General features: G+C 39.5%; 1 protein-coding gene across 1 annotated transcript in view; it reads left to right on the plus strand.

Moving 5' to 3' along the window:
• Positions 1–15,896, plus strand: part of KIAA0556 (KIAA0556 ortholog) — a 55,580-nt gene extending 39,684 nt beyond the window's left edge. The window contains exons 17-25 of the mRNA XM_009995526.1: positions 1,036–1,201; positions 5,438–5,595; positions 5,910–5,974; positions 6,883–6,993; positions 9,596–9,735; positions 11,220–11,321; positions 11,972–12,132; positions 14,482–14,570; positions 15,841–15,896. Coding sequence (XP_009993828.1) covers positions 1,036–1,201; positions 5,438–5,595; positions 5,910–5,974; positions 6,883–6,993; positions 9,596–9,735; positions 11,220–11,321; positions 11,972–12,132; positions 14,482–14,570; positions 15,841–15,896 — 1,048 coding nt within the window. The remainder of the gene's footprint in view (positions 1–1,035; positions 1,202–5,437; positions 5,596–5,909; positions 5,975–6,882; positions 6,994–9,595; positions 9,736–11,219; positions 11,322–11,971; positions 12,133–14,481; positions 14,571–15,840) is intronic.
• The last annotated feature ends 9,191 nt before the right edge of the window (positions 15,897–25,087 follow it).

Below are 25,087 nucleotides of genomic sequence, written 5' to 3' on the forward strand. Positions count from 1 at the left end.
CCTTTTTTTTTTTTTTTTTTTTTTTTTCCTTTAAACATATGTCATTTTTTCTTAAGAACCTTTTTGGACACAAGAAATAGGGCGTCTTTTTTTTTGCTTTTGGTGTTTCTGCAAGTATGTTGAATTTGAGTACCTAGCAGTGCTCTTCGGCTGTGGCATTTGGAATAGGTCCTGTGTACTATTCGGGACCAAATCAAGGATTATGTCTTCTCTCATGGGCCCCTCATCAGCTTCTCTGTGAAAGAGTTATTATTAAAATGATTTTCCTTAAGGAATTGCCAAGTCTGGCACTTATTCTTCCATAAAATTTCTAAATAAATAGTAAGTACATAGGGCAGTGTATAGAAGTAATTATCATGGACAATTAATTCACATTCTCCTTCACTCCATCTTTGCATGCTGTATTTTGTGATAAGATATAATGTCAGAATTCCAAAATGAGGGAATAATGAAATTAACTTCATTCAGTGAGTCTGAAGTCCATGCTTTTATGAAAAGACTTCATCATGCTGGTCGAAAGCATTTTTAAAAAGTAGGAATGAGCCCAACTGTGCACACAGAGAAGGATGTGAACAGACTCTGCTTCTTGTCTGGGTTATCCCGCTCCTTGTCAACTTGAGCCCAGTTGCATTGGCACAATCACAATCTGCAGTGCCAGGTACACTAGTTAAGGCATGGAACTGTATTAACAGGTTATATTATCTGGGTCTTAGAGTTTTGCCTTCAGCTATTTGAGCACAAAGGTCATGGAGCCTGCCCCTCTTCACACAGGGAAAACAAAAGGATTTTTCAGGTTTTCCTCAACCAGACCCAATTAAAGGAAGAGGTTTTTTTCTCCCCACTGTCTTGAGTTCAGCAATGCATATTATTTGGGATGTTTACTGTGGGTTTTAATTGTATGCACATGGGCACAATGAACCCTGGAAGCTGCAAGTGACATCTAGAAAAAAATTAACACCTAGTAAAGTACCTGATTTTCATAAGAAAAAAGCAGCTTTTCCTTTTTTTGCAGCTAATGGATTTTTCTCTTTATAGATTAATAGATGGGACTAATATCACAGTAGAAGATGACCATATGTGGCTCATTCCCTTCTCTTTTGGAGAAGATCATCTACTCACAATCCATTTTGATAAAATTGAAAGTATTGCAGGGCTTCGCTTTTGGAACTATAATAAATCTCCAGAGGATACCTATAGAGGGGTAAGTAAAAGAAAAGGAGCACTGCCAGCAAAAATATACAGCAGAGCACAGGAAAATTGGTACTGTGATAAATGAATATAGCGGCCTTAATGGAACACTGTAAATCTTTCTAGATTGTCTGAGTCTGAATTTTGTGGCAGGTATAATGCATTTCTGTCTCCACGAACAGCAAATATTGAAAAAAAGCCAGAGATAGTTTAAAGAAGTCTTCACAGCTGATTTTTCTAAGAGACATATACAATAGCACATATTATTTTCAAGATATATGATTCTGAAGTGGTATCCTCTCAGTATCTAGTCTTGAGTCCTACCATATGGTTCTGTATTTCTTGGAACATGGAGAATTGTAGAACAGAGGACACTTTATCCAATAGAAATTGTGTTCAGAGAAGTTACAGGCCAGTCCACCAATACTGCCTTTTCCCAGAAGCAAGAAGAGTCTCTAGAAGTCTTGGCATTTGTTTGTGGAAGCTGACATCTTCAAACAGTTTGGCCAAAGGACTTAGCTAGAATTGAATAACATACCTCCTCTCTTTTTTTTTTTTTTCCCAAATTGTATGTTTTATGGTTTTTTTTCCCCTGCTGAATTTTTGGAATTGACTGACAATTGACACCCTTTGGAGACCACGTCACATCGAGCTGGGACTCGGAGTTTGGATGTCTCTTATTTATCTCTTTTTTTCTCTGACCATACACATATGCACTTCTAACAATAAAGAAGCAGTAGTTGCTGTTCAACGCACAGAAAGTTTAGGTGTCCATTTGTTTCCAGATCTTCCTCATCACATTTGTTGTTTCGTTCTTGATGTCCAAGCTCAGTCAACTGATAAGAAAAATGTTGGTCTGTATTAAATTAAAGAGAGATAGGACATAGAGAATCAGCAAAATTCTGGAAAAAAAAATTTAGAATGGAAACTGGAGGCATGGATCTTTCACAGGATTGGGCAAAATAGTGGTAAAGACTGCAGAGCTGCTTCTGTGTGTCAGTTTACCTTTGAGGAATTGCTGCTGTGTGAACAGTACATAAATAGATGTTCCCTCTCCAGGACAGAGCCTTGGCATGTTTTAACATCAGCATGGGGTGCTGCTGATTTCTGTCCAAAGATTCCCAGAGGGCCAGAGCATATGATCTTTAATTTAAGCTACAACTGAGCTAGAGTTTTAACATTTGGCACCTGATTTAATAATTTACATGAATCCAACATGTTTGACATATGGGAAGGTGCAGGAGCATGTTGAGCTTACCATCTAAACATACCCCCTGTATAACAATTAGAGGTTTTAGGAAAACCTGGTACTTAATAGGATTTGGCCTAAAGACAGGACCCTTCCCTGGGAGAGTGGTACAGCTCTGGGACAGTATGCAGTGATGGGAGACTTTCAAAACTAAATTTGACAGAGCCTAGAGGAGCCTGATTTAGCTTTTCAGGCTTCTCTGCTCTGAGCAGGAGCTGTTACTGAAGACATCCAGAAGTCACTTCCAACCTGCATCTTTCTGTGACTCTTGCACAAAGTACAGTATTAAGAACTGTCTCTGAGTCGTGTGGAATGTTTTTCACCCTTGCTGTAAGCCCAAGCTTCTCCAAGACAGAGCAGGGGAGAAAAGTTAGAACATCAATTTTCATGCCAAGTCAACTCCCTGTATGTGGATCTCAGTTATTAAAGGAAGGAAAGAAATAGCCAAATCCCTAAAATCTAACATGGAGTCTGGTCTTCAGAGGCCAAAGCAAGCAAGGGAGAAAGAAAGGTATATTTTCACAGTTTACTTTACTAGATACAAAGAAGAGACATGTCTGACAAAGTATGCTTGCAGGTGGCACACCTCAAAGTCCCCTGACATTTGGTGGGTCCATTATAAATGAGGAGCTGATGCCTGCAGTCCTCTAAAAGGATGAAATAAATTATTTGGAAAACTGAAGATGGAAGGTTTCTGCTGGGCCACAGTAAAGAGGCTTTAGACTGTAAACCTTGGGCATGGTGACATCTGTCTCTTGAAGTATTGCTGTTCCTTCTAAGGAACAGTCCCTGGGTATGAGATATAATGACTTGCTAGGCAGCTGTAGACTGCTGAATTCTATTCATAGCTTTAGTATGAGAGGGTAATGGCAGTGAACTGTCAAAATGAAGGCTTGGCTGCTATTTCCAGCTCTGGGAAAAATTACCTTGTGGAAGCTTTGTTATGCAATTTGTAAAGTGCTATGTGTGATGGTTGAGTGCCTTCTCAGGTGATGAAAATTACTTAGAAATGAGGGCCGTAAAGGGCACATAAATATAAGCAGCTGTGGTATAATAGGTAAGATTTCATCTCTGAGTCTCCAGACTTCCCATTCAATGTGTTTCCTAAACTAAAGAGTATTTCATTTTGTTTTTCAGTTCCTCTCTTTAGCCTGGCAGACTGATTCAGTAGCATGCAGAAGAATTTCTGATATGAAAAGGATATTTCCTTTCTGTGCTCCCAAGCTTATTAAAGATGAAACCAGAAATAGTTATTCCTCCATACTTGGTACTCTTACAAACATTCCCTCCTAATTAAGTTTCACACTGTTTGGAAATTAACTGAGCCCCTCCTCTAGTCTAGTACAATACCCAAAGTTTTCAAATCAAGGAATATTTGTGTAAAAGAAAACCTCTTCCTGAAAATTATTTGCTTTTAGGATATTGCATGTGTAGCTTATGGAAATTGTTATAGAATTAAAAAATCATTTACAAATGGAAAAAATATGAAAACTGTTATAAATATCAGGTTTCTGAGAAATATGGGCTTTGCAGAAAACTCTGAATGTTTTGAAGTTCTTCAGAGAGACACCTGAAAAAGGAAATTTAACTACAAATAGTGCATATATTTTTAATAGAAATGCTAATAATAAAAATGAAGTATTTGCATACGAAACTAAAATCAAATAATACATACATCAGTAAGCATAAAATCCAGAGATCAAAAAACTGACTGCCTTTAGACTAAATAAGTTTTCATTAACTCAGTTATGCTGTTTTGGCTCAGCCCCTTTTATCAGTGAACTTTACTTATAGTGCCAGTTATAAGGCTGTCTTGTTACATTTTACAGATATTGTTCCTTCCTTAACCAGTAGTTAGTGCAAGCCACAGCGCAATAAATGCTGCTTGTGATTAAGTTACATTTAACAAATTCCAGGGCAAGATGCAGTGATAATTGTTGCTGCATGATTGAATTGTTATGTGACTGGGGTCATGTGTGTAACACCAGGTAGTGCTCGTGGGGGTGGGTGAAGGGGCCAAGACTCCTGCACCATCTGAATAAGTCTGCCTGAATTGTTTAGTTTAATCTGCAGAGATGGTGTAAAGATGTGCATGCATCTGTGATGTGGACATGGCTCAATTGTTTCTGCCTGCTATGAGTACCTCTTCTTTATTCATAGGCCCTCAGGCTACATATAGCCCTGCTTGGTAGAGGAGTTTGCATAATTGTGGAAAAGTCCAAGTGCCACTTTACACAGCGATAAATAGAACTGGGGAAATCCAAGCTTTCTGTAAATGCAAGAGAGACACAAGAGAGTCTGCTTGTGAGAGAGCACCAGGTTAAGTGACTTCTTACAGGCTAGCTTCAGCCAGTGCTGAGCTGAATCAGGCTGCTCCAGCAGTGCTTTCAGGGACATGATGTCTCTCCAATCCCCTTGGTGACATATGCTGACCATTGATGTATGGATTACTGCAGGCTCAGGAATCATAGAATCAGAGAGTCATTCTGGTTGGAAACAACCTTTAGGATCATCAAGTCTAGCTGCTACCCAGCACTGCCAAGCACACCACTAAGCCATCTCCCTCAGCACCTCACCTACATGTCTCTTAAATCCCTCCAGGGGTGGTGACTCCACCACTGCCCTGGGCAGCATGTGCCAATTCTTGATAACCCTTTCAGTGGAGAAAAGTAGCTTCAGTTTACTGAGAACTAGTGAGATGCAATAATTGAAGGATCTCTTCAACATATATTTTTTCATATTTTCCCTTCAAATCCTCCCCTCTTCCATCCCCATCCATATCAGCTGTGATGCTCTGAGTTGCACAAGATGCACTACAACAAATATCTCCTGGTTTAAGCTTTTTTGTTTAGGCCAAAGGATGTCATACGAGGGAGGAACAAAATAAAAGAAAAATATTGAAATCATTTCAGCTTCTGAAGTGAATTTGATTGTTTTGGATCTATTTTATTTGATGTAGTGTCAAGTTATGTCACATAATGTTCTGTTCTTTTAACCAAGGCTAAGGTAGTCCACGTGTTGCTGGATGGGCAGCGTGTCTCCCCGCTGGAGGGCTTTCTTATCCGCAAGGGACCTGGCAACTGCCATTTTGACTTTGCCCAAGAAATTCTCTTTCTTGACTATCTGCAGCCCCAGCTGAGTAATAAAGTCCAAAAGAGGTAAAGTAGGATGTTTTTGCTATCTGGACCACAGAATTTCTCTTAACTATTGGCTGTTTTTTTCATATTCTCTGTTGAAGTGAATTCTATGAAGCATGTGGATGAAAATATGAAGCACTTCAAGCAAAATTGGGTTTTAGGTATATACTGTTAATCAGAGTGTACTGAGATCAGAGGACAGCCTAGTCCATAATCTAGTCTAGTTGTATCGGTGGGTGGTGTTTGTGGAGGCTTAGTTCTTTGACTTTGTTCTCTTTTTTTCTGAATGAGCCAAGAGTACATAAAGATACTATTTTGTCTTTTTTTCTTGGCAGGGCTGTTTCAAAGAGAATGGAACAAGCTAGTATGGACTATGAAGCACCATTAATGCCATGTGGTTGTATCCTTCTTTGTCATTTTCTTAGTTGTCATAGAGAATATTTTAGAATTACAAACTGTAGTTATGAGACCTGAGCTTATGGAATGCAACTATTTCTGGTGCCTGAAGAAATTAACAGGGTAAAAGAATATGAGAGAGGCTTCCATTAAGTATGAATTAAGAATAATTAAATGGAGCATAACATATGAATACTCTGGTAGCTTTCCTGCCTTTTATAACCTGCCCAGGCTGAAGTGAGAGGTCACTTTGCACAATATTCAGCCAGCCCATCTAAGCTATAAGTAGTCTTCATATTTTTGTTCTTATTGAATGTCTGTCTCATTTTTTGTCTTTATTAATGTTGGCCAGAACTGTGTAGTGTTTTTGCCATTTTTCTTGGTGGTTGTGGCTTTTTAAGCTTAAAATTTCCTTGATAAGCACAGCCTTTCTGTGATACTACTTACTTTCATGTAATCTGTTTGTTTGACAGCCCTTTTTAATCCATTAGGCTGTTCTAACTAAGTGTGGAGATAATGAGGTCTCAGCAATACTAAGTTTCCTGAAAATTGGTGTCTGGGTAGAGCAAAAGGATACAAATGGGTGCTCCATTAGAGAAATGGACAGCACAGGCTCCATCATTACATTTTTTGCCATTCAGTTTAGGGCTCTATTTGCTGGCTGATTATCACCTGTGTGACACAAAACCAGACAAAGGCATATTCAGGAGACACAGGAGGACAGTGAAGGCTCCAAATGGGAGCCATGGGGTTAATAAATTGCAGATTTTTTTTTCACTCTCCTAAACTGAATAATTAGTGCCTGGTATCCAGATATGGGCTGCACAATAATTGTTGAAACTGCAAATTAAGTAGTCTGTTAGAATAAAACATCAGTATAAACATTTTCCTTAATATCTTTTTGTTATTTAGTTGTTTTCCAGTTTCAGCTTCTGACAAGCTGGGGTGATCCATACTACATTGGTTTGAATGGACTGGAGCTGTTCAATGAACATGGAGACCAGATCTTGCTGACTGAAAACAGTATCCTTCTACAGACCAAGCACCTCTGTCCCCTTCAGATACACAGTTTGCTCCCTGGCCAACTCTCATATGGCATCACTGGCTGCTTCTTACCATTTTATCCCACATGATTACTCTGCTTGTATTCCTCTTTATTTGCTTGATGATACTTGTTTCTGTATGTTTTAATGTGTTCTGCATACTTTCAAAACATTCCTTCTCTGACTGGGAGGCACCAACAAAGCAGGACAAGGGAAAGCTTAAGAAAGATACGGTATTTTTTGCTATCAGCATTTATTTCTTCTAGGATATGGAAGGACCAGAAAGTTTCATGAGCTATGAATACATATAAAAAGGTTGAGTTCAGTTCTTTGTTATGGAACAAAGATTTGATTGTGCCACAAGAAAGAAATTTTTCATAACTCTTGTTTCTGGAGCTTTAGGCTATTCTAGACACCTGATCCAGTTGAAAAGATAAGGACTGAGACTTTGAATTTGGTTCATTGTTCCCTGGGTAAGCAACAGAGGGAATGAAGGACATGTTTGAAACATTTGTGGTTATCAAGGCTACACTTGAGTGCTCTGTATCAGCCAAAGTCTCTTAAGAACTGAAAGCTTTGTACCCCAACATCTAATTCATGTAGTTCTGTCACTGGAAGAAATAGTTTCTTGGCTAACTAGAAAGGATAAAAAAGCACAGGTGCTTCATAGAATCGTAGAATCATCATAGAATCATAGAATCTTAGGGGCTGGAAGGGACCTCGAGAGATCATCTAGTCCAACCCCCCTGCCAGAGCAGGGTCACCTAGAGTACATCACACAGGAACTCATCCAGGTGGGTTTTGAATGTCTCCAGTGAAGGAGACTCCACAACCTCCCTGGGCAGCCTGTTCCAGTGCTCTGTCACTCTCACAGTAAAAAAATTTTTTCAGATATTCACCTTGAACCTCCTATGCTCCAATTTACACCCATTACCCCTTGTCCTATCACTGGTCATCACTGAGAAAAGCCTAACTCCGTCCCCCTGACACTCACCTCTTACATATTTGTAAACATTGATGAGGTCACCCCTCAGTCTCCTTTTCTCCAAGCTCAAGAGACCCAGCTCCCTCAGCCTTTCCTCATAAGGGAGATGTTCCACTCCCTTAATCATCTTCGTAGCTCTGCGCTGGACTCTTTCGAGCAGTTCCCTGTCCTTCTTGAACTGAGGGGCCCAGAACTGGACACAATACTCCAGATGTGGCCTCACCAATGCAGAATAGAGGGGGAGGAGAACCTCTCTTGGCCTACTAACCACACCCTTTCTAATGCACCCCAGGATGCCATTGGCCTTCTTGGCCACAAGGGCACATTGCTGGCTCATGGTCATCCTCCTGTCTACCAGGACCCCCAGGTCTCTTTCACCTACACTACTCTCCAGCAGTTCAGCCCCCAACCTGTACTGGGACATGGTGTTGTTCTTCCCCAAATGCAAAACTCGGTCCCAGTTCATGAATTCTATTTCTCTAAAGATTCTCATTGCCTAATAAATAGAGGATACAATGAAAAAGGTAATAAAGGCTTTTTCCTGAGTGCTACATTTATTTGTATCTTGTATGATACATGATGAACTTGAAATTTCTATAATGGGAAAGAAGCATTTTGAAATGGAAAAGTGGTAACAAATTGTTTTTAAGAACAGGGGTCTTTAACTTAGCTTTAAAATGATGTGTCTTTGTGGTACAATACAATGGCAGGTAAAGATACCTCAGCTTGTTTTGAATGATCTCCTGTTTCTTCCTGTACAGTAGGTGCTGCTTGGATATATTAGGATCCCAAAAAACCAATTTGGCTTAGTGCAGTATTAAATGTGATAAGTCAATACTGAGTTTGCATCAAGCTTTTCTTAAACAGTTGAGGCATTACAGTGTTATTCCTTAAATTCTTTATTAATGCTTCCAGACTCAGGCCTTTTAGAAATTAGGACAAGGGAAAATTTGTGTCCCTCAAACTGGAGTACTGGGGACTTATAATTTTGATGACAGTGCCATCCATCCAGACTTATTTGAAGGTCTTTAACATACATACATTTTTAATGTAAATGTTCTCCTGTGGAGAAAATCTGGTTATCCAGAAAGCCTGCTCAGTAGAAGGCTTCATCTTTCCCTCACAAAGAACTGAAAGAAGGCCTTGTTAGACAGTTAGTTTATCACAAACCTTGAGGAACTAAAGCAAAACCCAGTCTGACTGATGAGCACCTCCTGCAAGCATACTTTTCTTGAGATACACTTAATATGAGGAGTTTTCACTAGTTTTTGCTAAAAAAAATGGGTCTTTGTCACAAAAAAAAGCTGAGAATTGGTAAGGGAACTTTATTGATGAAGTAATAAATAGATATTTGCAAGTAGATTAAATAAAGCTAGTTAATTTATTCCTATTTTTAAAAAAAATTTTGAATGCTAGAATTGTTGTCCTGCTTTAAAAAATGTGCCCCAAAGTTCCTTTGCTACTTATGTGGAGTACTCGAGTAATTTTAAGTTTTCCTGCTCTAGTGATGGATACTCACCCATGGAATCTAGAAGATTTTATTTGCAGCATTTCTGAAATGTACTTTTCAGTTCTTTGCACTTAAAGCTTGTTTCAGATATTGCTGCTTTTCCAGATAGTGTGAACATCTTAGAAGATGTATCTGGAGACATCCGAACTCCAGACAAGCTGATTGACAGGGTGAATAACACGACAGATGGCAGACATATGTGGCTTGCACCAGTTCTTCCTGGCTTGGTACCTTTTCTGTTTTCATTCCGTTTTAGTGATGTGCGTAAGTGCAGCTACAAGCATAAAGGAAAGGGAAAGCATTCGTAATTTTTAGGTAAATTTTGTATTAGTAAATTATGCTAAATCACTGCCTTTTAGAAGTTCTTTTTATGCCAGTTTCTCTTGACTGCAGATAGAAGCAGAATAGAGTTCTCAGGTTTGTAATCTCCTGTCTCCATGGTGCGACAGCAGAATTTCCAAAACCAGTGTAAGATGTTTTTTCAGTTAACTATGATCAAGATACTGACAAAGCATTTTAATATGCATGTTCTGTGCAGTAAACACCTTTCTGACAGATGTGGGCTGGGATCTTAAACTTGTTCTTACAAAAAGCAATGCATGTTATTCCAGCAGTGAGATTTTAAAAAAACTTATTATCCATGTAGAATTCAGATTCATAAAGTGGAGATGGCAGACCTAGTATTTAATGTCCTAAGGTCCCAGGTGATTCAGCCCTTTTAGAAGATACAGGGTATCAGATATCTAACCAGAAAAAGCAGATGAACTTAAATGAATTCTGGCTTTATTTTGGAAGAGGACATTTTTCATGGGCCTTCAATGGGCATAATCAAGATATATTTATTTCTTAAAAGAAAATGGATTTCAAAAGTTAGAAAATGTAAACCTGGTGTGTGATATGTTGTAGTTTACTGTGTTGGAAATATCCTTATTTCCTATGTAACAGTTATGCCAGATTGTCTTCTGGAAAATCACAGATATAAACATTTCTATTGATCACATCTATATTTCTTTCTCCAGTTAAAAAGCAAAAGCATAATGATTTATTAAAACTAAGCATCAAAAGCTGCTTCAGAGGATGCTAGAGATGAAGCTTAAGATACCTAGGCCTGAAGTTGATACATCCTAATCTTTGGTCTTAGTATCTTGACATTAATGTCATTGAAAGTAAAGTGAACAACACCTCAAGTAATAATTGTTCAGCAAGCATCTGGAGAGTTGTCTCCATGTGCCTATTAGTGCACCTCACACAACACTTGCAAAAATTCTGCTAGAGCTTTCAAAATTGGGGAGATAGGAGAAATCTTAGTCTTGCAAATAGAAAGATGGATTGCATTCATATGTAGTAGGAAAAGATGGGATAGGAAACCAGCTTGTCTTCTGAAGCATGTGTCTGTATTTGGTTGATTAAATACTCCTCAAAAGTGTCTCTATCCCTCCTCCAATTGACCTAACAATCCAGGATGACAAGCTCAGGTGTAAATGTCATCTTCAGATGAGTTACATGAGCATCTGAGAGGGCAGCTGTGGGATAGAGTCATCATTTGTAAAGTATCAACAGAGATGATAGCTGAACTGAAACCTTTAGCCTCAGTTACCTGTCCTCGAGCAGTATCTCTGTAAATATGGACCTCTTTTGATGGAACATGCATGAGAATTTAATTTCTTTGGAGAATTTGGGCTGTTAAATATAAATTAATTATCTTTTACAGGTGAATAGGGTATATGTCATTTTTGATGTACCTACTACTGTGTCAATGATCAAGTTATGGAATTATGCAAAAACTCCTCAGAGAGGTGTGAAAGAATTTGGTGTAAGTACTTTTTGTATGCATTTTGTATGTTCTGGTGAGTCAGCTTGCTAGATTTCTGTGCTTATTTTCACAGTTTACTGAAGTGTGATTCCTTGTAATCTCAAAGGATGGGATTAATCTCATTTAACTCCGCATTCAGTTTTAAAATGAGTAATCTATGTCAGTCATTTGTCCTCCCTTTCTTGTCCAGGCAAAGAACACTTCATCTGATGTATTTCTTAGATAAATGTCTTAAGATAGGATAATGCTTTTCTTTTTCAACTGACTATAGAGCAGGCCTTGAAGACTAGTTTGAACTACAAACCCAAAATTTAGACAGCTGAAGTGAGATTAATGAACTCCTGGATTTAAGAGTGATTCACTCCAGTTGGTGGAATGGGAATTATGTAAAATGTGAAATATATTTTTAATTACCTACTTGAAAGCTGCATTAGAAACATCAGTGAGAAGACAAAATCTTGGAAAAAAAGTAATAATCAAAACCCAGCAGTGAATAGAGAGAAATGGAAGCTTTAAGGAACAAAAGCTAAACTAGCAACCAGACTTGTGAAACAAATAGGGTAAAATGAGTTCTAGTTAGTTACTAGAGACAACTGCTGAAGGCAGTGCCTGATTCCTAGGTGTTTTGTTTGTTTCTTAAATATCTTTAGCTTCTGGTGGATGACTTGCTTGTGTACAATGGGATTCTGGATATGGTGAGCCATGTGGTAAGAGGCATCCTACCCACCTGCGATCCAGTGGTCCCGTATCATACCATTCTCTTTACAGATGATGAGAAGATTTGCCATCAGGAGAAGAGAACTGTTATTAGGTATGTGAGGGGGGCTCTTGATGGGAAGAAAGAATCTTTAAAAAAAAAAATGTTTGTATGTGACTCATGTCAGCAATATGTATATTCCTACAGAAAATTCCCTTCCAAAGCATGATCAGCCTCATTTTATGAGAAATAACCAGTAGTTTTTTAGATACTAGGACCAAATTACCAGCTTTATTTGTAAACATTGTTTAGCACTTACTGGGATTCATGATTCATATTTACTCAAGTTTTCATGGAAGCCTATAGTAATAAATAGGAAAGAAAGAAGTTAGACTTCCTTAGAGGAAAAATAATGATTCCCAGTGATATTACAAGGAAGAAGAAAAAAGTTCATACGAAAGAACTAGACATCAAAAGTAGAGAAAATTAAGTCCTCTAATTTGGCACAGATAATAATTAAGGAACCAAAGTTCCATTTTGTGAATGTTCTAAAGTAATGAACTTCTTAAATAAGAAACTAATTGCATTCAGAGGAATGGCACTTTGCAGGTACTGAGTTGGCAAGCTCACAGAAAATGATGAAATGCAGTGGAAAATGCATTTATGTTTAGAAGGTCAGGGCTGATAGGGCCTAAAGAACAATCCCTAGCAAGGAAAATAAAAATTGAAAGAATAATTAATTTTAAATGAGATTGAAGATTAAAAAACTGAAAGCTTAGAGAAATGAACATTCTTATACGTTGCACAGCTAAGAAATAAAATGTCTTGCATATACATCACCTGGGGAAAAAGAAAACAGTTTTGCATTAAAAAATGGCAAATGATTGGTTCAGAAGAATATTCCAATACTTGGAAAGAAATGGAGGGAAGGTAAGCTGTGCTGATTAAGAACTGCAGTTGATATTTGCCTAGGGGCTTTGTTTTTCTGTGTTTCTCTAAAGCACTGGCTCTTGGCCACTGGTACTGTCAGATGTTGAAGTAAATAATCATTTGGATGTATTGTGTTAGGCTCATGTTTTTGTACAAGTGTTGTCATGGTAAAAATTGGAGGTAAACAGTTCGTTCTAGTGAAAAAGTTACTGAAATGAAAATGTCTTGAGGGAACACAAGTTTTAAGAAATTTTTCAGTGGGATAAAAAAAGGAGGAGAAATGAACCTTTTCTTTCTTCAGCTTTAACATCTTTCTATCAATAAATTTATTTTATTGGAAGCTGAAAAGCACCAGCTGTAATCACAGATCTTTTTCACATAACTTCCTTTCACATAACTTCTTTACAAAAGGATATAGTTCATTTTATTTAGCTTTAGGAGGGATTTACTTTTGGGGTCACACAAAAACTGCATGATGTGTTTTCCAGTCAAGAATATGCTGAGCCTTTTCACTTCTGTGCAGGAGCTTTCTTGTTCTTTCTTCTTAGCCTGTTTTGCAATATTCTTTTCCCTTTTTTCTTTTACTACCTCACTAAAATGTAAGGTATTTCAGCAACAGAAGACAAATCCCTTACTACATCCTGGATAATATCCCTCCATCTGAAAAATGCTCCTGAGCTTTTTAATGTTGTTACTTCTGATTTTGGCTCATTCTCTGTCACGTGTCACTCTTCAATATTTTGTGAACCCTGAACTTGAGTCTGATCTTATACTGAAATACATCAGGCTTTATGCTATTGATGATAAGTTAACCAGTTTTACTCTGACAGTTTGAGGGACATTACAATTTTCTCAAAAACTAGAGACCTGTTTTGTGTGGTATTTGTAGAGAAAAGAAAAAAACCCACTTTTTTTTTTCATCCAAAGCAATGGGTGTTCTGTTTTATCTGTGTAAAAGGGAGGTATTCTCAGTGATGTTTTCTTTAACTTTCCATTCAGCTCACTTTTATTTCCCTGTAGTTTGTTTAATTTAATTTAACTTTGAAGTTCTTCTTTCCCCGAAAGAAATTGTTAAAATTTTGCAGCAGCCTGCAAATAAAACTTGTCATGGTAAATTAATTTTGTTTAGCTCAGAAAATGTTCAGGTCATGCTATATCAACATTACAAAACAGCGTTAAGTTCCATATAGGGATTTTTCTACTCTATTTGTACAGCACTGATTCAAAAATCTCACTCTGGTTAATGTGGTTCAAGCTGTGTAGGCAGGCAAGAAAACTGTAGAGTGAATATGATATTTAGAGTTGAATGTGTGCCTGGATGAATGCCACTAATTAAAACTGGCAAGAAATCCTTCAGGTGGATGCTGACAGAATGCCTTTCCTTTCTAGATAGTCTCATTTAACGTGGCTGTGCTTCAGAGCTTTCTTTAGCCTCCAGGACTAAATCACTTGTTTGCTAACCTTTTCCATGACTCTCATAACTTTTCACAGTGTTGATTATTTTGGCTAACGTGCTGATTTTCATCTTTTCAGCAATCATGTCGGAGATCAGGATGTACGAATGATGAATGAAAATGAGATTGTCACCAACAGCAAAAAGAAGCAGGTTGTGGCTGATCCAGGTTAGTTCTGACTTCTATAGTTTTCTTCCTTGCTCTTTCTGCAGGGACAGTTTGGGTAAAGGTTGTTATAGACCTAAACTGGGGAAGGTGGGGAGACTTAGAGCTCCTTTGGATATTTAGCTCTACTTTTTCTACCATAGGAAGGCAAACCAGGAATGTCATACTCTGGTGGATTTTTATTCTGTATCTAAATTTTAAAGTAGGTAATATAATTCAAGACATTAGTGGCATGTAATAGCTTATACCAACACATACACAGAAGTCCTCAGCAAAAAAAACTGACTAAAGATAAACAGAGAACTAGTGTTAATTGTGCATTTTCACAGATAGCTTTTGGAATAATAGGCTTATTGCATGAAGCAGCTTTAGAGATGATGAATACGTGTCTCAGAATTAGCTGCTTGTTGCTCCTCAAGCAAATCCAAAATCACAGCAAGTGTAACAAGGGGGAAAACATGTTGACTTTATTCCTCCCACTGTCTTTCTGGTTGGTCTTTTCTCTTACAAAGTGATAATTAAAAAGACAACCTCTTTTTTCCCAAGGAGAAAGAGTAGATAGTATTTATAGTCTGAAGAGTCCCAGTCACTCATTGTAAATTACTCAGAGTAGCTCCCTGAATACATTACAAAGTCTCAGACAAGCTGGTATATTCTTGATTGGTTTTATCTCCTAAGCAGGACACTTTCTCCAATTAGTTCCTCTAGAAAATGTTACAGAAATTATTTGCTGGCTTTTAATAACGGTTCTATAGGAGAAGGGTTTGAATGCCTTTACCAATACAGCCTCCAAGTTAGTGTATTAGCACTAGCTGCACCAAAAGGATTTTGAACATCTCTGTGCCTGTTGTAATGACATCCTGGGTTCCAGTGCAGACAAACTCTATGTCCAATATAGAAAAGCTGTCATCACCATGGCCTTCTCATCTATTGTCCAAGCATTAAAGACACAGAATGCCTGTAAAGTCAGCAGTTGAGTATTTGGGTTGGAGAAGACCTCAGGGGGGGGTCCCCTCCTGAGGAAAGGTCCAACCTCCTACTCAGAAAAGTGTCAGCATTGAATTCACTCCAGATTTCAGAGGAAAACAGTTCCATGGTGCTGTGAAAAAAATGGCATCAGTCACTGTCAACATAAGAAACATGACTGAGAAGAGCAGCTTAGCTTTCCTTCTGGGATGGAAGAGAAATGGGTGTGCTTCTTCCTCATTTTAGCCTGTGGCTCCACTGTTCATACACATACAGTCTTAAAACAACACTCAATTTTCTTTGACAGCTTTGCGTCCAAAAACCTGCATATGTGAGAAAGGACCACAGAGGAGGAAAAGATAAGGGATTGTGATGGGAAAGTCCTGAATACTTCCAGCCCCAAGTACCTGCCGTCTAGCTCTTCAAGATATGTACCATCCAAGTGGAAGATTTTCCATGTCTGCTGTTGAAGCATCTCCTGTCTTATGAGAGGACCTTTTATTCACTACAGAAAATTTTCTTCAGTAATGAAATTCAAAGCATTAATTCAGTTTTTTGGTTTTTAAAATCATAATTACCTGTATGATTGTTTTTCTTCCTTTCTTAATGGGAAACACAGGGAGGAACATAAAGGAGTGAACAAGAACCTTGCTGCTGACTGAGAGCTGTCCTGCCAATTACTGAGGACTTGGGTGAAGCATGATGGTCCTAACAAGAGGCTTTCAGAGTATTTCTCAAGCTTTAATTTCTAGACCCTAGCTGAATGACTACAGAGCTCCTCATTAGAAGGATGTGTCTACTTTGTTTCTGATGCCTGTAAATAATTATTTGGGAATTCACTAGAGGAAATGCTCTTTACCTCTCTGTTTCTGGACTGCCACTATAGGTTTTGATGGCAGGGCTCTTTACAGGTGTGACACTCGTTCTGACATTTGGAGAGGTTCCACTGGGTGTGCAGAAGTCTGATGAATGCTTTTAGTAAATGAAGATCAGGAAGTGGGTTTATCAAGGTTTAGTAAGTAAGTTTCAGCTGTCACTTTTCATCTTTTGCAATGAAATAATTATTTCTTTCATTGTTTCACTACCATGAAAAAAGCAAAATAGGTGTTTTGCCTGAAGTGCCATTGACAGGTGCTCTGCACATTCTTCAGAGTCCTTCTGCTACAGAGCAATGCTTTTCTCCTATTTTGTCTGAATTTGATTATATGAACAAGGAGTATCCCTGTGCAGTACCAACCTGCTCTGTTTCCAGCAACGTATCACCACTTGTGAGAAAAGGTAAATGCATTTTAACTAGCAGGACGTAAGGAGTGAACAGCATTTTTAAACACAGAAGACCTTCCAGATGTAGTCATTTAAAGAAAAGCTCTAACCAAATAATTATGCTGCAGGATTTTTAGCTATGCAAATGTACTTCTCACTGCAAATCTCTTGGTTGTAACAACCTGTAAATCTCTTCCATAGAAGATTCTTCTTTTCTCGTTCAGAAGTCGCTGGTTGTTCCCAGACAGAACTGAACACACTGAAGTCAGTTCATGCTTTTAGACATGAAACAGAGACTCTTGCAGCTCCTGATGCAGAATCCAAATGTGCTGCTTCCCTTTCTGTGCTGTCAGGAGAGCAGTATCTTGTATATTTGCTTAAAAGCATATTTCTTAGCTGCTGTTGGCTTAGCTGAAAAGACACAAGATAGCAATGCATTTCCAGGTTTCTGTTGATGGAGCCACAAAATGTATTTTGTACTAAATACAAAACATTTCACTTCTAAATGTAAAATACTGTGTATGAGTATATTGTACTTTGTTTAAAGACTCTACCCAAAGTGCACTGACAGGAGAACCCTCTGTTATTCTGTGAACTGTCTCCCCTTGTGTGTTTACCAGTGTCCTCTACCAAGAATTAGGTTTTAATTTTTGCTCCAAATCAGGTAACCATGACCTGCAATGCCAAAACCAAAAAGAGGAAGAGCTGAAGGGAGGGTTATTGGTAGAGCTAAGAACAGATATAAATGTTTGGAAGAGGAGAGGCTGTAACAATGTTTTTAAGAGAATCAGAGATTTGTCATATAAGCAATTTGTAGATGAGACTTGTTGCATTGTTTGTGCTTCTGAAAAAATTGCATTGAATGGGAAGAGAAATGAAATCTGTCATGTTTCCTGGCAGAATAGCATCTTTCTTATTGATCAGAAAATATGTGAGGGGGAGAGGAGTTTCTATGCTCATCTGTCTTCTCTCTATCTGTCTAGAGCATCTTGAGTCCAGTGAGATGGACTAATGATTTTTTTAAGCCTAATCCTTTGAGATAACTCCAGATTTTGTAAATTATTGTAAAATGCTTGGTCAAGCTCAGGAGTCCCCTTTGCCATCTCTTTCTCTGCCCCCAACTCTTGATCTCCAGTCAGTTGGTAACTGCAGCCAGTTTTCACACCTTTTGCCTCTGGAAAGCTGTATCCAGTCCAGAGACTATTAGCTTGTACCTTCTGCCAACCCCTCCTAGAAGCTCCTTTTATCCATTCAAGACATTCCCCACAATTCCCGCACTGTGGAAAGACCATCAAAGTATTTGAAATATTTAAAAAAATAATTGTGAAGCTGTGAAACATCCTCCCCTGCAGTGTTTGTGTCTGGAAGGGTTTGGGAGCCTGCTGTCTGTTCTGGGATGACCTGCACCACCAAGGCCTAATGAAGTCCTTGCTTCAGGTCAGTCATATATAGAAAATAGCATAATATTTAGAAAATATTTCATTAATCTCTGTGGGGCAGGAGATGTCAGCCTTTGCCCTCCTTAATTGATTTTGAGATTTAATGATTTAATGATCTAACCAACAATAATTGTCCCAGTAAGTCCTGTATACTCCAACATAGATATTCAACCCATTTCCACAATGAATCAAGAGGTTTTTTAAAAAACGTTTTATTCCATTTTTCACCTTTTCTTAACTAACAAGTTACAGGTACATTCATGTCAGACTAGAGGGAGAAGAGGATGAGTAAACATGCAATCAAGAAAATCCCCACAGAGCACTTCAGTCAATGTCAGGCACTGTTTCAGCAAGAGTAATCCAGCAAGAATGTGCAGAGTAACACATCATTTGACATTGTCAAAAGCATGACAAAGGGAAAAGAAAGATTAATATGAATTCTTGCTGAAGCCTTTGATGTAAATTATTAAACTTTTGCCCAGTTCCATTTTCTGGGCCACTCAGAAACCTTTTTGTCACAGATGCTCACCTTTCCCTGTAGTGTCTTGCTTTAAAGAGGCTGGATCAAGGTAACAGAAATGAATTAGTTTGTCCTACCATGACTCTAAAAAGGGCAGAGTATAAAGAAATAATCAGTGAGGAAGTACATGTCATGCTGACTACTTTTTGATACTTAAAAATATATTTTCATCAAATCTCACAGTGTAATCTGAAAGTTGGAATGCCTGGGAAGGCCTGCAACTTCTGGTTTCTGTTTTTTTCCTTTTTTTGTGGTTTAATCCAGTAGAATTTAAACAGCACTGAGAAGCACTCATAACGTGGACAAGAGAGCACACAGTGGTGCAGACAGTGTGAAAGGCAGTGCAGAAGACATGGAATCTCATGTATTACTGAGTCAGGACAGGCATTCTCGTTTTGGAGGATGAACCCCTAAGAGCTGCATGAGGAGCTACATATGGCAGCTGAATTAAACTGAGACTGTCTTGTGGCTTAGGCTGGAGCTGGGCATAAAATGGCACTGCAGCATCCTGCTTAGGTGGTGCTGTTTTTGCTAAGATTTCCTAGTCCTGTTGGGCTTTCACCAGGCTCCTGGTATGCTGGTCATTCCCCACAGTGATGTTCAGTCCTGTCATTTCAGGGATGTGTGCCAGACTGGTAGCATCTGCAAGAGCCTGACAGTGCCGATGAGTGACGGGCAGTTGTGAGATTGGACAGAGATCTTGTGGACCAGGTAATGCCCTAGAGTGACCAGTTAGGAATCCCTGCCAGTGATGATGTGAGGATGAGAGCAGTGGGTGAGGGAGGCAGCATGTCAGCCTCTTACATTGCCAGGAAAAGCTCACTTCTCAGCCTGAGTCAGGTAAGAGCAAACATGAAGTGCTGTATTAACATCTGGATTGTGGCTCATGCAGGGCATGAAGTCTGCTTCCCCTTGATTGAGTCAATGGCTTTTAATCTGCAAGACACAAGCATTTTCCATTCCCCCCTGCTTTCTGCTTTGGCAGACCTCACTGTTGGGTGCACCTCCACACTGCCCTGGGGCACTGAGCAAGTGAGTCCAAGCCAGCACTGGTGTCAGCAGACGTGTTGTGTTAGGTGTGTCTTAGGCTGGTCTCCATGTTCTGGAGCTGCTGATACAGGAGGCTGAGCTGTAACAGGAGCCTCTCTTCTGGTATGAGTCACTGAAGTAGAAAAATCTCTTCCAATATTAATCAAAAAATGTGGATCCCAGAACACATTGCCTAGTAACTGGTTCACTAGTACTATAGAGACTGTAACTATGCACATTACAGCATTTGATGCACCTCTCTATATTCCCTTTCAGCTTCTTTAATCATGTTTATCTTTTGACTGCATCATTATGCTTAGAAGGTCACTCCTTTTGTCTTCAAAGAAGTTCTGAAGGTCTTGCTCAGAATGATCGTTCTTTGGTTGCAGGTGTGACAAGCTTGTTTTGCTTTTCAGACATATGTTCTCAGATGTATGACAACATCAGTTGAATTTTATCTAGTTTGCCATATGTAGGCCACTTGCTATCTGAGACCTGTGACCCCTGGTGACAGGGGGTGTCACCAACCCCTGTGATCACAGTATGGTGGCTCCTGTTTGCATAGGCTCCTCATTTCTATGGGTGCCAGAGTTGCACGTCTGCTTGCTTGATTATTGTCCATCAAAAATGCTGCAGAGATAAACATCAATTTTGGAGATGTGCTCTGAGGTGTCTGCTCTAGAGAGCAGGGAAGGAAGCAGAGAGGAGTACAACCTGCTGGAGGAATATTTGCTTCCATTTGAGCACTGAGGTCCTGGTATTTAGAGCACAAGAAGGAGGGTTCCTGGCTCAGAGGACTCTTTGCCCATTTCTGTGACTATTTGCTTGTTTGCTGAGAAATGACTTAGAGCCCATGTGAGACACAAACATCCCTTTATCACGCAGCTTGTATCACCCTAATGGAATTCTGTCAGCTGAGGATAAAATGTGGACTAAGAAAGCAATTATAGAGTGAATCTCCTAGCTGCAGGAAGAGCTGGAAGATGGGGACAGAGTGCCCAGCTGGAGTAATTTCCTGACTGACTGGCCTCTAAATCTTGCTGGGAAGTGATCAATTTTCCACCCTTGTCTAATAGCATCATCCCCAGTCCCCCTGGCTCAGGACCCCCTGGCTCAGGACCCTGTGAAGTGCTGCAGTGTTGAGATCTAGGCAAAGGCAACATTTGCAATTTACGGCTTCTTTCTTACTGATCGAGAAATTAGTAGAAAAGGGGGAAACAAGGCTACAGACCTCCTGTCTGCTGGCTTGCCAGTGGTCCCTTTCTTAGATCGTGGTTGAAGGAGAGGACTGACCATGCCAGTGATCAGCAGGATAGGAGTTTCCATGCCTGGACTATTGCTTCCATCATGGTGTGGTTCTCCACCCATAGCTGACTGCTTTGGCTTTAATTAGGAGAGGAAAACCACTACCTCATGATCTCCTAGCAGCCTTCCTCAGGTATGCTGTTTATTTCTGGAAGGTCCCAATTATACAGTGAGACCATAGGGAAAACCCTGCTTTCAGCTTCCTCACAGTCTCTTTGATGTGACTAAAATTAACTTGACTCCCAGGTTCTTGGTGTATGTCTCTGCTCTATTGATCATGAGACTTCCAAAAATGTCAGCATGCACAGGTTGTGTGCAAGTTTCCCAAGGGAATGGGCATTCTGGGGAACCATAAACCTAAGGAGAGATATCAGATAGATACAATTAGCTTGAGCTCAACTTTTTCCTCTTACTCATATGTGACCTGCTGTTTCAGAGTTCAGTTGCTTGTATTCCCCAGTGGATCTGTGTTTCACTGGAAAGGGAGCTTCACAGGGGTTTTAGAATGTTCCTTATGTTGGAATAAATGTGGGGGTGAATGTTAGAAGGCTAAAGGAATGTAAACATAGTGAAGCCTCCATCTTTTCAGCAAAGAAGCCAGTTGCTACCTGAAAGTTGTCTTGGCCCTGAAGGATGCAAGGGGTGGGTGCAGTGCTAAAGAGAAGGTTTTGATCTGGACAGTGCATCTCAGGCCATTGTAAGGGCCAGGAGGAGCGTCCTGAGAGAGTGAGCCAGCTGAATTATTATGGTCTGAACTGATCTCCAAACCGTATTCCAGTCAATGTAGCTGGAGCTGGAACAGATGGTGATCAAAGGCTCAGATGGAAGGAAAGTGTGGTAGGCTTAAGGGTAGGGGAATACAAAAAAAGCTGCTATGCCTGTGAAGGTTTCTCAGGGACAGGGCTCCACCCAAGGGGAGCACTGTCCCTGGGAGAAGAGATGGTCTCTGTGGTAAAGATAATGAACTGGAAGCAGTTGAGCCCTTTTATCATTTTTACTGAGATTTCTCTTCTGCCTGATGGCAGCATAAGGCAGCTGCCAGAATAGGTATTTCTGCCTGTAACAAACTGGGGAAAGAACTTTTATCTTGAGCAGGAGAGAGCTTGCATCTTGTATCAGAAAGGATGAGGACTGAGGCAGCTCAGTCCTGTAGCACAGGAGCTTTGCTGAGTGTCCAGGGTGGATGGCAGAAAAATAAGTCACCAGCACAGGGAATGGAGCACAGACACTGATGCCTGTCAGCCCTGCCTGCCTTACAAGTGTGGCTTAGTAAGTGTGAAACACTGCTGGTGCTGTTCCTGCCCGTTATTCATAGCTCTGTGCTCCCATTCATCAAAGGTTTTCCTGGCTGCTTTCTGCAATTACAGAACTTTTTTTTTAACCTTACAGAAGTCAGGCCAGGTTACACAGAGCTTCATCCAGTTTGGCCTGGAAAACCTCTAGGGATGGAGGCTGCACAGCCTCTCTGGACAATCTGTTTTAATACTTGACTGTCCTAATAGGGGAAAAGTTTTCTTTTGACACGTAATAATTTATACTTTTCCTTCCCTGATTAAAGAAAGCCTCGATCAGTGTGGATAAGACTTCTGGCATTGCAGAAAGGTCATGTCTGCTGTCGTCATCTAGCTCTATGATAATAAATTCAGTCTCCCAACTATAATTTTAGATTTGCAGATTAGTAGAAGTCTTATGATCTGCCTTTTTCCTAGTCTGCTGGAAGCACTGCTAAAAATAGGGTGAATAGCAAAGCTACCTGAAATTGTGTAAGACTAAACAGTGGTAAAAACTAATGTACAATGAAGGTCTGTTCTGGGTTGTTTCCAAAGGAGTGTTTTTGGATGGCTTGCTATATACTGGAAATGGTTGGTAAGAATTAGTTGGTGAGCAGATGAATCAAACTGACATTTCCATTACCAACAGGAGATCTGTCCGTGGCCAGAATTCATGGAGAAGGATGATAGTAAGATGGTAGTAAGACTTTTCATTATGTATAATATTGTCAGAGAAATTAAATAGCTCCTATTATTAATCTCTCTGGGATGGTAATGTATCTGAGTATTAACACAAAATGGGAGATCTGATCAAAACCCACTGACCCAGGAAGACATAGATGTGTATTTTAATCACTTTCTTTGGGGCACTGAGAAAATGTGTTCCTCACAGTAAATCTGCAAGAATCTAAGATCTGCATTGCTCAGTATGGTGTTTGAGAGATCAGTGCACCCTGTATCCCTGTGTGTTCTTCTGAAATCCTTTGTGATTCCCCAGTGTCACCCTTTCCTGGGCAGTAGCATGAAGGCCCTAGGGAGATCTGCACCTTGCTCCTCTGCTTGTGGTTTGAGAATAAGGGTTGACAAATGACTTGTTGGACACTTGATTGCCTGTCAGAATCCAAGGAGAGGAGAGGTCCACTGGGGAGAGCTCCAGCCTACGGTGCAAAAGTAACCACCTATAGAGGCAATGGATGTAAAAAATAGAAAAGGGTCTCTAGAGGCAGTGTCACCTTGGGAAACAAAGATTGTAGATTTAATGTGAAAAGTACTAAATTCAAGTTGAAATGGAGTGTGCAAGAGGAACTAGGTATATAAATGTATAGAGAACACATCATGAGAAGCAGGCGTTCATGTAGGAAGACTGGAGAAAGGATTAATGGTAATTAGCAGTGCTGCCCAAACCCTTGTGACTCAGATTTCAGTACAGATGATGCTAATAATTAGTATAAAGATGTTGACAGTTGCCTAAAACTTGTTCTGTTATATTTTAACTCATAAACCAGAAAGGCTGTTGTACTTGTTTTGAACAAAGTGTTCATGTTTTACAGGGATATTATTATTAACAGTATGAAGAGGTAAGCATGAGGTCATAAAATGTGTGATTCAGTGATTGATTGTGACTGCAATTATGCATTAGAGATATTAATGAGAAACCTGAAAAATGAGTTAACAACACATACAGATCTAAACACAGTAAAGGGCCCTCCAAAACACTGCCACAGAAACTTTACCATTTATCATCTTTATCCACTGACGCAGATATAAATTAAGTTTCTACAAACTGATCAGCCTGTGGAGAGCTCCTGTCTAGATGAACTCCCAGCACAGTTCTTCTGGGAGAAGTAAATTCAGATTTTTCCTGTGGTGGATCTGATCTGCAAGTGATTCCACTGCAGGTTGTTTGCATGGCTTCTCTCTCTTTCTTTTTTTTTTTCCCTTTTTTTTTTTTTTTTTTTTTTTTTAGTTGTCAGATGTTTGTTATGTTGCAATGGTTTAGTTTTTTGCATCACAGATTTTATTATTTGATTTCTTTTACCAGGATACTGTCTGATCAGAGGGGTTGGACCAGTTGACCTTCCCCAGAGACTCTTTCCAGCCTAAATTATTCTGGGACTCTATGACCAGTATGGATCAGGATCCTCTCTTTAACATAATTTATCTGCTGTAGAATCTGTTCTGCCAGCTGAAGCCTACAGACCTGCAGCATGGTGAATATTAATTGGTCATTTAACATAATCAATCAGGACAAACTGCAGATCACTTGGGGCTGGAAAGAAGTGTCCATGTGCTCACACTTCTGACTAGACACCTGCTCTGAGAGACAGCCTGTATGGTGGCTCTTAGGTCCTCATGATGCTTGCAGGGATGAATTCATAACAGAAAGTGCACATTACTTGGAGCAGTGTAATAGTAATGAATCTCTGGATCTGGTGTGACTGGAGAATAGCAGATGTAATGCCTAGAGTTAGGAGAGGAAAGAAAAAATAATTCGGTCTGATATTGGGTCTTTAGACTTGAAAGTACATTTTCAAGTGAAAAATAGAGTTATACAGTGAAATGGGAAATAGATGGAATGCAGTGTGGATTTATAGTCTAATTTTTCAGTGCGTCTGATTGCCTTCTCTGTCTGTCTCTATACAAGTGAAGGTGATAACATTTTGGAGAGAAGGCTTGTTTAGGCTATGGAGCAATGCAGGCAAGGTGCAAATCAGTATGAGTTGTCCA

This window comes from Chaetura pelagica, unplaced genomic scaffold (assembly GCF_000747805.2).
Source record: "Chaetura pelagica isolate M959 unplaced genomic scaffold, ChaPel_1.0 scaffold124, whole genome shotgun sequence".
Lineage (NCBI taxonomy): Eukaryota > Metazoa > Chordata > Aves > Apodiformes > Apodidae > Chaetura > Chaetura pelagica.